General features: G+C 36.9%; 2 protein-coding genes across 2 annotated transcripts in view; one reads left to right on the forward strand and one right to left on the reverse strand.

The window, feature by feature from the left end:
- Asf1a (anti-silencing function 1A histone chaperone) overlaps positions 1-5694 on the forward strand; it is an 11295-nt gene extending 5601 nt beyond the window's left edge. Inside the window, exons 2-4 of the mRNA XM_005363627.2 lie at positions 40-155; positions 3757-3933; positions 5209-5694. Coding sequence (XP_005363684.1) covers positions 40-155; positions 3757-3933; positions 5209-5421 — 506 coding nt within the window. The 3' untranslated portion in view covers positions 5422-5694. The remainder of the gene's footprint in view (positions 1-39; positions 156-3756; positions 3934-5208) is intronic.
- The window catches only part of Mcm9 (minichromosome maintenance 9 homologous recombination repair factor), a 71881-nt gene that overhangs the window by 46756 nt on the left and 11463 nt on the right, over positions 1-13662 (reverse strand). The window contains exons 6-7 of the mRNA XM_005363628.2: positions 10693-10818; positions 9296-9415 (exon numbers count right to left, since the gene is read on the reverse strand). Coding sequence (XP_005363685.1) covers positions 9296-9415; positions 10693-10818 — 246 coding nt within the window. The remainder of the gene's footprint in view (positions 1-9295; positions 9416-10692; positions 10819-13662) is intronic.

Below are 13662 nucleotides of genomic sequence, written 5' to 3' on the forward strand. Positions count from 1 at the left end.
TTACTGGTATAAAGTAATGTTTTTGGTTTTTAATCCTAGACTTGGAGTGGAAAATTATCTATGTGGGCTCTGCAGAAAGTGAAGAATACGATCAAGTCTTAGACTCTGTTTTAGTGGGCCCTGTTCCTGCAGGAAGGCATATGTTTGTTTTTCAGGTAAGATGTTTTTAATAGACTGAGTTATCTCTGTGCTCTTATCCTTTTTGTGTTAGGCAATTTTACTTCATCCACTCCCGCTATTAGTCTGCTCTGTCGTTGCAGGCACTTTCTGTCATAAAGCAGTTCTGTACTTGAATCTGTGCGCAAATGTCTTTACTTTTGGGAGCTAGTAGCAGAACTAGTACGCCAGAAACTGTATCACTGCACACAAGGTTGGTTTTGGTTTTGTCCTGTGGAACAGTTCGTCAGGATGAAAGCATCCCCGAATGTGTATTCAATGGTGTGCTGCTTAGTAATATGCATCTTCTGATGTAATTTCAACACCCTCATTTTGGCATAGTCAGTAACTGAAGGCTAAGAAATGTTAGCAGATGGAGATGTGTGACTTGAAGCATTGGGATTGAAGTCGTTCTTCACTGAGGCTCCTAATGTCTGATTTTCTAGAGGACGCTGTGACACACCCTACCCTGTTAGTGTAAGTCATGTTCTCAGCTACCGTGACACTAGTTAAGTTTGTGCCCACGCTTGAGACATTGTCTTCTGCATTGTCATTTCGCCTACTTTATATTAAATTGCTGTATAAAACTAGTGACTTTTTTCAATTATCCATGCTTCTTAGAGGGAGCTATTTATAATACTGCAAGGAGTAATGAGCTAGTTTTTAAAGAACTACTGATTTTTGTTAAAAGTATTTCTGCCTAACTGAGTCTCAGTGTAGGCAGAATCAAGGAGAAAGATCTACTTCCTATCCTTGACCTCTATTTCTCCCTTCACAGACAGGACAATTTCAATGAATACTCGCTTTAAAGAACTCCATTAGAAATGGGCGAGGAGTTGCTTTAGAGCACACCTAAGAACTGAGGAGCAGGGACTGTTCACTATTAGCAAACCCCAAATAACCTAGTGTATATAAACAAATGGTAAAGAAAGGCTCAACTACAGTAGTTTAAAGGCTGTAATACTTTAATTAAAAGTGCCATTAAATTGAGTTGTATGTGTGCATAACCTTGTGAAAGCCATAGCAACACAGAGCGCCCAAGGAAGCACTGCAGTTGCAGGCAGGCAGACCTGATGCTTCTACTTAAAAGACAATGTGACCCCACTAATGACCTGCCTCATAAGAATATTAGAAGGAATAAGGCAATTAGCAAATTATTGACAAAACTAGCTACATCTGTAATTAACTTAAGACTATTATTATATAAAGCGGCAGGATTTGTTTGCACCATAATCCTGGGTACTACATACTGTATTGGTAATTCATGATGTAGCTCGGTTTAATGTATAGTCATATATATTCTTTGTATTGCTGATTTTGGAATGAGCCTTTGGGAATCTTTTGTGTTTATGTTAAGAATACCTCTAAGCTTTTGGCTTGCCACAGTGCTGTGAGGGGAATCTCACAGCAGTATGTAGCTTTTGTTGGTATCAGTGTAAATGTTGCCAAAAAGAACAGAAAGCTCTGTGATTTAGGTCATGTGTTAGCCTATTCAATTTTTAAAGTCTGACAATTATTAATGAAAAGAAACTAAGGTATACTTTTTGTTTTGTGTTATGAGCAAACTGTCCTATTTTCCTGGTCTGCTGTTTTCTTACAAGTGGTCTTAAGATTAGCAGGGAGATGTCCAGACATCTGTCCAGTCTTGAGGACTGGGTCAACAAGAGTGGTCCTCATAACTTTTCCACCCTTAATAATGTGAGAGGCACACACACTTCTTGACCCAAATTTGTGCAAGCTGAATCCTCTGGCAACCATGTTTTTAAACACAGACACAACTACAACTAATTTTTTGGGCGGTAGGAACATTACTGAACTCTTTCCCATAGTATTCCAGGTATATAAGAATCCCATTGGATGTCCCAAAAGTAACCCCAAGATGCTTAAGATTTATAGGACAAAGGGTATTTTGTACAGGAGAGGGTCTTGGTCTCGGTCCAAAGGGGATCATAAACCCTATTGGGATGGGAACTGAGTAATGGGAAAATAATATTCTAAAATAATAAATTCTTACAGCTGCATTTATATTAAGACATATATTAGGAGATTTGTGTCAAGTAACATAAACACATAAATAGGGAAGCTGCTACCTTCTGAATCAGAAAGGTTTTTGCTTAAAAAATAGGTTTGATGAAGATATCAAGAGATAAATTTTGGGGGATTGTTTGAGAAGGAACTTTATAGCCAAGGGTACTGTTTGAGGCAGAGGCACATCTTACAGAGACAGTTAGAAAGCTTAGCAGTATTGTGCATAAGAGATGAAGACGAACACCCAGCCTTTAGACTTGAGATGCTGAGATGACAAGGTAAGAGAATAAGAGAAGCTGAAGGGAACTGAGACTTAGTTTCCATGAGATTTTATGGCTTTTAGTGCTGGCTCAGTGTTTGAGAGAGACAGAGAGACATAGTCTTAAAAGTCTCCGAGCTGCAGTATTTACAGAAGAGTTCATGTGCAAAGGATGTTCTCTGGTGCTGGAAACGGTAAACTATTATGCTAGCATTTCATTTGTTTACCACACAGAACGGCTTTTACTCAGATGCCTCTGCCATCACTACGTCTTACTAGTTTGGTTCTTTCCATTGAGTCAGTCTCAGCCGTCTTGCTCATTACCATCGACATGGTCCCAGTTTTTCCTGGTATTTTCAGTGTCTTCTAGTTCTGTTGTTTCACTTTCTCCATTCCTCAAGGTTTACCATGATTCAAAATGTGGTCTTTGGTACCATCTGCCTAAAGTTTTTGCCTGCACTGAATTTCCAGCGTATGTGACTCAAACAGCACACTATACTTAGTGCCCAATGATGTGACTGTTTACAAATGATTTTCATTTTTTCAAACTTGCTCTATAGTTTTTAAGATCCAGTGTCAGTTTTTTTTTTTCAGTATATGTTTCCTCCTTATTTAGTTGTGCAAGGGGTTGAATAGAATTGCCAGTTTCATATAGTTTACTACTGAAGTATTTGCAAACAGTGACTGACTAGGTGTAAAGAACCCAGGTCTCTGATAGAGGATGGAAACTGATAGAATATACATTTACTGGAATAAGTTCTGTGAAACTAATTTAATACATAGTAACTTGGGACTGAAAATTAGAGGTGCAACAGGTTAGGATCACTACAATGGTTGACTTGATTATAAACAATGATTTTATAATCAATATTAGGTAATTAATCACCATAGAGTAAAACCAGAATTATTTCTTTCTTTAGCTGTAATTGTGCCTGCAAAGTACTGAAGGTACTCAGGACTAAAACACAGAAGTGGGAACCTTATGTTCTAGGTATAAGCCAATTCCCATCAAAGAACATTTGGTGGGTAAGTTGGTTCTGGTGCTATTCACCTGAAATTCGAGCAATCAGGAGGTAGAGTGAAAGAATTACATAAATTCGAGGCCAGCTTGGGTTGAACAGAGAGTAACAGTCCAGCCAGGGCTATGTAGCAAGTAGGACTTGCCTCCAAAAGCCAAAAATAAATAAATAAAAATAAATAAATAAAATATTTCCCCCACTAATGTGATTTCAAGTAGTGCTAAAGTAATTGAAACTCACTCACTGTACCTGCCACTAACAGTCCTTTGTGTATTTCTTTTAAAATTATTCTAGGCTGATGCACCGAATCCAGGACTCATTCCAGATGCAGATGCAGTGGGGGTAACAGTTGTGCTAATTACTTGTACCTATCGAGGTCAAGAATTTATTAGAGTTGGCTACTATGTAAATAATGAATATACTGAAACAGAATTAAGGGAAAATCCACCAGTAAAACCAGATTTTTCTAAGGTAATTTTTCTTACTATTCCTTTTTAATTACTGTACTATCCAAATTTTAGGGGATTGTTATTTCATTCTACAATGTGAACATGGTCTTGAAGCAAATCTGAAGTGTTGTGGCACTTGAACAAACTAATCATTGCTCCATTTGCATGGATGACCTCAGTCCTGCCTCTCTAAATTAATGTTAGGTGGGTACCTTGAGTCAACACTGAGGACATAGACTGTCCTATGTTTGTAGCGAAGTGATTAAATATATTTTTGCCCATAATGCTTCCTAAAATTGTGGCAAAAAGATCAATTTGATTTTGTTATTCATTTCTTTTGCAATGGTTTTGAGAGGATTTTCTGCTGTAACCCAGGTTGGCCTTGAACTATGGCATTCTTCCTTAGTCAGTTATCCAGGTTTTAGGATTACAGTTGTCACCCTGCAGTGTGTGCTTATTTTTATTAATATTTAGAACAGCTATATATGTTATCCTATTATTTTTGATGGTGACAACTTAAATTCTGAGACATTAAAATTTGATTCAGTAGTCTTAAAAACATTTAGTATCTTAAATTTCTCCCCCTGGGAACAGTTAACGGGTTTAGTTATTGGTCTTTTTTTTTTTTTTTAATAAATTGACCATGGTACTCTATGTGGCAGACTTGTTACAAACTTGAGAAAGTTTTGCTTTCTGCTGGTGGGTTGGGATGCCTTCCACAATTTGGAGTTGTCCTGTTGAGCCAGGGTTATTCCTGATAGAACCTTTGTATAGCAGTAAAAAAACAAAACAATAATAATAATAATCCCCTAAAATACTGTTTCTGGAAATGCATTTTAATATAGTTAAGATCTGAGTAATTATAGAGGTTCTATTTGAGGAAAATTGTTCAAGTCTTTGTTTTTTTGTGTTTTATTTCTTGGTGCTTAGGATTGAACCTACAGACTTAGCCAGAATACTTCTTTCCACTGAGCTACATTCCCAGCCTGCAAACACATTAGGCTAAAGACATACTTATTTAACTAAAAACATTCTCTGAAGCGTGGGAAGTACCTTTCCCCCCTTAGCATTAGGAAGTAGAAGTATAAAAGCAAGACACTTTGTTGCAGGGATGAAATGATCTAGATGAATTTTTCCCTGTCTCCTGTTTGGAAATGCTGTATTAGTCCTTGACTATTAGTTAGGTGTAACTGCTTCTCTTTCTGATAGCTTTGCATATGAATTTAGTCCTTTAAAAGGACTAACAGAACCACCCAGTTTGCATATGGTAATCTAACTTTTCTGTTTTTCTTTCTAGCTTCAAAGAAATATTTTGGCATCTAATCCCAGAGTCACAAGATTCCACATTAACTGGGAAGATAACACAGAAAAACTGGAAGATGCAGAGAGCAGTAACCCAAATCTACAGTCACTTCTTTCAACAGATGCATTACCTTCAGCATCAAAGGGATGGTCCACGTCAGAAAACTCACTGAATGTCATGTTAGAATCCCACATGGACTGCATGTGATAACATGCCATCCCATTAGTACAGATTAAGCTATTAAAAACAGAACTATTTCCCTGAAGTTCCGTAAGTACATAGTCAAGGTGAAATGTGAAGAATCTGTTTAAAAACATCCTGTAGAAAGTTTATAAGAAAACCAGTATTTGAGCAAATTGTGGAATATAAATACAACTATTTTTAAGTACTTTTTTTCTCTAATGTGTTATTTTATTTGTTCTTGAAACTAATCTGGTTAAAGTATATATATTATTTTCTTCTCCTTTATATGTAATTAAAGCATTTATAAAAAAAGAGTTATCAATTATTAGACCAGGTTGTGAAGGTGTTTTAGCCTCTTGGACAATAATACTTTTTACTAGCCTTTAAAAGAACAAAGTTTACTTCAACTAAAATGATTTCCTGTGAAGACAGCGTCCTTTTAATTTAAGGAGCAAACTTCCATTCTGTAGTGAAAAGCTATCTTTAAAAAGGGAATTTGAAATCAATTACATGCCACCAAGGCTTTCCTAGGCCACCCCAGTGCATCTTGTGGCTACCACCACGGCTTGTGTTAACACTGGACTTGTGGTTTTATGTAATAAATGTGGCTGCCTTTGAAGTCCCTCTGACTATGGTTTATGCTTCCCTACTAATAGAACTGAGAGACCATGATCACAAATCATTATTGTCCAGAGATTTCAACACGGCAAGAGCAATTGCAAGGTTTCTAAAGTGTAAGATTAGATTATAGCTGGATGGTGGTGGTGCACACCTTTAATCCCAGCACTAGGGAGGCAGAGGCAGGTGGATCTCTGTGAGTTCAAGGCCAGCCTGGTTATAGAACTAGTTCCAGGACAGTTAGGAGGCTGTTAAACAGAGAAATCCTGTCTTGAAAAGCCAAAAAGATCTGCTGTTTAGTTTACAGAAACTCTGAACTTGGGTTGTCGGCGGTGTTGCTATAAGAAAGGTAATTTAGAAAGGTCTGCTTTGCTTTATCCTAATAAGCTGGCTAGTTTTGTTCACAGCTACAATACCCCATATCCTCTGCTTCTCATTAAAGTGATAAGATCAGGGCATATCTGTAGTTGACATGTTCTAGACAGCTTTTCCAGACAATTTTTTTTGAAGAGCAATTTTAGAAAGAACTTACCAAATAAATGGGCCAAAAAGCATATTTTCTTTAATGAGAAATAAGTACTTCAAGGATTTGCTCCATTACATTTATAGTAGAATATTTTCTTTTGACCCTTGCTGATGGGAAGCAGGACAGCCATAAGATGCAAGTTATGCAGTGCCTTCACATCTAAGCTTTTATACTGCGCTTTTAAAAGCATTTCAAGGAAAGGAAAGGCATTTTTTGTTTTTTTAGAAAGGCATGTGTATTTTAGAATATGAATTTGTGAAAAAAGTCTTGTTAAATGTTAAAACTTTGAAATTCAATACTCCGAATTATTACATATCCCAGTCCACAGATTTTAAAAATAAAATACTTCTGACTTAAGTATTTGAAAAGAAAAATCTCATTTTTGTCTAACTACAATTAGAAAAAAATGTTAAAACAAGAGTTAAGTGATCAATACCGTAGGAAGAATTTGTTAGAAATAAAAAGTAAAAACTAAAATCACCAAGTAAAACAATTTACTTGAGTCTTTACCTGATTATAAATACCACTTTGCAATACTATATGTTCAGGTTTTTATGTCAGTTTTTAAATGTATAGCTCACTGTCATAAGTTTGAGACATAAAATTATTGCCTATTATTTTAAATGTAGAATTTAAAGTTAAAAAACAAATGAATAATACTAGAACTAAAGAATTAAGAAATTAGCATGCATGGAATTCCCTCCTGTTTAGCCTTGTTTATAGACATTATGTCTGAATTATAGCTAAAAGGCTTAGATAACATCCCCAGACCCCTTTATTCATTCATTCATTTATTTATTTTGAGGTAGCATCTCTCTATATAGCTTTATGTGTTTTGAACCTATTAAGTAGGTCAGGCTGTACTTCAACTCACAGAGATCTGCCTGCCTGTACCTCTGGAGTATTAGAATTAAAGACATATGCCACAATGCAATGTCTGGGGAAAAGAGACACACACACCCCTCTGCCCATTTATACCACTGAAGAGCTAGGTGAGTAGGTTATGAAGGTACCATTTCCTTGAGTAAAGGAAACACTCTAGAAACTGAGGAAGTATGTGTACATGCATGCATTTGCTCATTCATAACCTTGTCTGACCCTTAACTTTCTACTGTTTTACCCTATAGTTTTAGGGTCTAGTTTTATTAAGAAAGTCTTTGGGGGACTGTCAGTATGGCTCAGCAGGTAAAGGCTTGCTGCCAAGCCTGACTACATGAATTTAATACCCAGGATTCACATGGTCAAAGGAGAAAACCAATGCCCACAAGTTTTCCTCTAACTTCATATATGCACACACAAAAGAAATGAAAGTAATATCAAATTTAAAGAAATGAATGACTATGGTGTGGTTTTCTACCACAATCCATAGTGATACCGTGCAACACCCTGCAACACAACTACACATTTATATTAAAAAATTTTTTCACAAACATGGCCCCTTTGCTACACCTTAAACTATGTGCAGCCTGACTCTAAATGGACTTCAAAAGAATGACGAAAGGCTATGGCATCTTTGGAGTGGTAGAAAGTAGCAATAAGTTTCTACAATTGTAAAATCTTTACTAATCTTTTTTCTCGCATTTGGATTCTGATCTTGACATTTAAAATGCAGGAAAAGTGTTAATTCACTTTATCATTGACACTTTGAAGCCATATCCATTTACTGTACTATTTCCTTGATATTAATAGTCTGACATTATTAGTTGCCTGCAAGATAGCATGGGCTTGTTTCTTGACAATCTTCATAACTGCTTAGTAATCATTTCATGTAATCACTCACACAGTGTCTTGTTGATTTTAGGATGTAGAACACACTGGGCCATAAGGATTTCAAAATGTACAAGCAGTGCTCATTATGGCCACTCCTCCTCTTCTAGTGTTCTCAATTCACAGATCCCATCTTAGCAGCAGTCACTAATACAGTATTTAAAGTCCTCAGATGGAACTCCTGGGACATTTCTTTTGTGATGACCTTTATAAGCATCTCATAAGAACTCTGAGTAGAGGCTACAGAATGAGGCTATCTTTTTTTTTGGGGGGGGGGGGAGGTTTCGAGACAGGGTTTCTCTGTGGTTTTGGAGCCTGTCCTGGAACTCGCTCTTGTAGACCAGGCTGGTCTCGAACTCACAGAGATCCACCTGCCTCTGCCTCCCAAGTGCTGGCTATCTTAACATGTAACAACACCCTGTGAAACCAAAGTCCTATTTTTACAAGAACAGAATAATCAAAACCATAAAAAAAGAACATCAAGACACATTTTAAAAATAATTTCTCCTAAATTTCCTGTCATTTATAACCAGATATTGATAGTCTGTCTGTAAAAGCTTTTAAATATACTTGCTGAAGTATTATTACAGTGTATGAACAGAATCTCTTAGTACATATGTGAACATACGTTTTCTAAATAAACAAATCTCTCTAAAAGGTGTCATTAGGAGCCACTGTTGGCCATGAAAATGCCTTAAGCTATATGCTATCTACTTATTCTGTAAAATGAATTTCCTTATTTGAAATTGGTAGATCTTTATAAAATGACATCTTTACATTTTCGTACATAAAACTAAGTTCTAAACAGAAAACATGGAACTTTTAAAAGATACTTCCTTAATAGTACAAAACGGATGTTATATTTCCTTCAATTTTTGGCAGTAACCTAAATAACTACTTGAATTCTACAACAGATAATTTTCAGAAGAAGATTACTGTTAGTTTCTGTATTAATGTCAGTTTACTTAAAATTGTCACATCCAGTACCTGCACTGGTAGATCCAATTCCTGTAGTCAGTACGGACCTTGGTGTAATCTTGGCTGCATATTTGAGGAATTGCGATTTACCTGTGCCAGGATCCCCAACCAATAAAAGATGAGATTCACCTAGGAAAAAAAATAAAGGTGTAAAGGTTCAAAATTCTTAAAAGATCTATGAATACCATATAGCTAAAAAAAAAAAAGAAATGTCAACATTTTATATGGCATTTTGATAAATTTATTGCAAGGCTCTTCAGGAAGCAGTTAATGAGAAGACCCTTAGGAAAAATAGCTGTCACAAATACAGCAATTTTTGATCACTGAATGTGACACCGAAGACTTAGTAGAGCATGTGCTATTTCCAGATGCTTAGGCCCATTCTTAACATTTTTAAAATCCTTGACGTAAAACAACTTTCTGATTTTTATCTATTTTTAAACTAAACTACTATGATTAAAGCTATTCATATAAGCCATACAAGGTTTTCTAGGTTTCAAAGTACTTCTAAATGTTGGGGATTTTGTAAGTGCTTTATACATGTCAAATCATTATGCACTTTCATTTATGTAAATTTTTATAGCTTAGTGAAGTCTACCTTAAAATGATTACTCAATTTTCACATTTAACACAAATGGACATAACCTGTCCTGTGGTAGATACTTTTATTGGACAAATCAATTTCTTTAGTAATAAGTATTTTCTAATTATATTAATAAGAAACAATTATTTAAGCTCAACATTTAGCAAAGTGCCTTGCAGATAACAGGTGATCAAATACACAGTTCCTAAGACGTGTCTGTTTATTTGCTGCTGTACTGTAGGGTCTCGGAGTTCTGCTAACAGCCTGGCTTAGAGTTTTGTTTTGTCTTTGGGTTAACTCTTGTTAGCAACCTGTGTGTGCCATGCTTGCTGCACAGCTTTCTGTTACCAGTGTGGCACACTTGGAGTCTTTGCTTGAATGTGACCTACAGCAGCAACTCCTGGCAGATGACTTGACTGCTGTCTACCAGCAGGCAGAGTGTGAGCAGCAGTTGCCAGTCACGGATGGAGACCAAGACACCATTTCTAATCTCTCACTCTTTTTTTTTTTTTTTTTTTGAGATAGGGAGCCATTTTTGTGGTGCCTTTACAGGCTTGTAGTATATAGTCACAGAAAAAATTTAGGGATTTCTTTCATCTTTCTGGAATTAGAGAAGAAAGCTTCTGATAAATATGGATATATGCTATAGGAAAAATCTAGCGATGAGAAATTAAGTTAGCATACAAAGTAATGTACTTCATTTTGTCATTTTCAAACATATGCTTCATTCACCACCCACTCCCCCCCAAAAGCAGCTTTTGTTTAAGAAAGACTCTCTTCCCCTCTGTGTTAGTATTCTAAAAACATGCCAGTAGGTCCTGACCTCTGACTCTTGTTCCTGCAGCATCAGTTCTTTGAATCCCACCAGCCAGCACCATGGCCACAGCCAGCTTTACTAGATACATTCCAAACACTTGAGGACACAGGCTGGCCAGTATTTCATTCCTCCCTGGGAAGTGAGAAAGGAAGAGAAGTTATCAATAGTTTTCCTAGAAATCTCCCGATCCTGTGGCCATTTGCTTATAAACATACTCTTTGTGCCAATCTAAACAGACGAAGACGGCCATGTCAAATGGTAAAGAGCTTACTTAGGCTCTTTTCTTTCTTTCACTTTTGAGATGGTCCTGCGAGGAGAATGCACGATTCTCCTGCCTCAGACTCCTAAGTGTTAAGATTATAGAGTATGCCACCATATCTCACTAACCTTGTTTAAGGTTCTAAATTTAGTGCCATGAAAAGAGTGCCACCCCTCCCCCCCCACTCCTGGGTGCTGCCTACTCAAGTTTCTATAAATTTGTCATACTAAATTTTAAAAAAAGGAGTTTTCTTTTCTTCAACTTTTAGCTGTCAAGACTTATCCGTTAATATAACACAGTCATATGTTCTCTGGTAATGTCACTAAAATTACCCTCTACTCAGAAATGAGGTGTTATAACAACCAGCGACTGTTAAAGAGGTAAGCTGGAGCTTGTGGAGCGTCTGAAAGTACAAGAGAAAGAAGTAAAGCTAATCCACCTTGCAAACTGACTTGGCATTTGTTCTGACTATTTGGGAAAGTGTTTTATTTGGATTAAGTTATTATGGTAACAACATATTAAGATCATTGCAAACTACAACCTCAGTAATCTAAGGTGAAGATCTGGAAGTCTAATTGTGTGCTTTAAATAAAAGCACGACATCTGGGAATCATTTTAGCATATTATAAATAAAGTGTTTTATTCAGTTGTTGGTCTGATTAGTCTACAGGGTTCTAATTAGTCTTTCCCAAGCCTTCCCATCATTGATAGCCTCATGTACAAAGACTACTGTTTGAAATGAATCAGAATAGTTTTTAGTTTGGGGAACAGAACAAACTGTTGAGCTACTTCCCATCCGGTAATGGTTCCATATCAACTCATTGGTAAGTAATCGATGGTGATGGGCCCAGAACGTAAGGAATACAAAGAAAGGAATCCTTCAATAAAAAGGGAACCAGAAGGAAGATGCAGTAAATCTAGGAAGAACATTAACTACTACAGGGAATCTTTTCCTTTCTAGATAGAAAGCCTAGAAAAAATGGTCAGGGCTCTAAAGCAAAAAGACTTGAGATTCTGACTAAAATTCAAGGGTTACAAAAAAACCAGAAACATGTTTAAGAACAGGTAAGCTAAGCCAAAACTATCACATGCCAGCAGAAGTCATACTACAGTGGTAAAGGGCACAGGTTTTAGTATCCAGCATGGACACAGTCCCACGGCTAACTGAATCTATAAACCAACAGTAAAGAGGACAGTGTCCAACCTACATAAGTCCCAGCACTTGTCTTGAGCGAGAGCCTCAATTTTCCTGCCCGTTTTCCATGGCTCTATCATGGAATGAAGGCGAATTTAATTAATCCAGGCCAGTGGGTACAAGAAGACAATTTTAATATAAAAGCACACTCACACACCCAGAGTTCAGCGATCCACCGTAAACCGGAAACAGGAAGCGGCTCCAGTGTCTGCGCGAATTAATTAGTAAAAACATTCGCCCGAGGCTGTCCCACCCCAAAAGGCGGGGTCTCTCTACATCTCCCCCTTTTGTCTAAATAAGACAGAACTAAACTAACTACAACTATAAACAATAATAACAAATAATAAATATAACAAATAATATGGAGAACAAAAGTTTTGTCAGACACTCTATCACAAGAAGTCTAAATAATGTAGAGAGTAATTACAATTATATAATCTTCAACTCCGTCAAAGATCTGAGAAGGGAATAAATGAGAAATATCCAAAATGTGTCAAAAATGACAGAGACAACTGACTACCTGGGCAATCACCCAAATTCTCGTTCGCAATGTTGAGTCAACCAACCTTGGCTAAGGCCTAACATAACTGACATGCCATTATCAAATGCAAGAAACTTTCTTAGAATCATCCTACCCTGTCTTGGCAAGATAAGACAATCCTATTTCATATCTTTGTCAGTAGTCGAGGTATGGGCTTTTCTAGGAGAATCATGGCGGCAACTCACTGACTCAGCTCCTTTCTCCCAGCATCCTGTTCTGTTTTCTCCGCCTACCTAAGGGTTGGCCTATGAAATGGGCCTAGGCAGTTTCTTTATTAATAAGAAATCACTCCCACATCAATGGAACACAATGAATTTAGTTCCTTCTAAATTTCTAGCTTTAGACCATGTTATTAGGGTGTCTACAGCCAAGTTTCCTACTTATTGTCTGGCCCTCAGTTACCTTACAGAAAAACTCTGATGTAAGATAACTGAACCAGCATAGTATGAGTTCAAATGGCTGGGCAGACCCAGGTACTATGGGGTTCTTATCTAGCACCTAAGTACTGGGCTCCCCACAGATCAGAACAAAGCTGCTTAGCTTAGCCTAGTCAGTTCCCACACTTTCAAGAAGCAAGTCAAACCCAAGAGTAACAGCACTGTGCTGGGAAGGAAAGATGCCCTTTGGCTACAGCTTCTCTACTTGTAAGATACATACATACAACTTCAAAATGGTCAAACACACCAGTATCTAGGAAAGTAAGAAGAGGGTTCTGATTTTCTTAATAGTTAGGGTTAGTCTTCCTAACTATTATACTTATTTTGTCCTTTGACAAATGAGTTAGATAGCTACAGTTTCCTAATTACAAGACATCTTCAATCATCAACATGAAGAACTTGGAAATATCTAGTGTGGAGCATGGTGTAGTGAAGGCAGATGAGCTCTGGCAATAGAATGAATAAGTAATGAACATGGTCCAAAGAAACATTACCCATTATAAGGACCTGTTCTGTCAAAAACTGCCCTTAAAAATGTATGATT

This window comes from Microtus ochrogaster, linkage group LG9, assembly GCF_000317375.1.
Source record: "Microtus ochrogaster isolate Prairie Vole_2 linkage group LG9, MicOch1.0, whole genome shotgun sequence".
Taxonomy (NCBI): Eukaryota; Metazoa; Chordata; class Mammalia; order Rodentia; family Cricetidae; genus Microtus; species Microtus ochrogaster.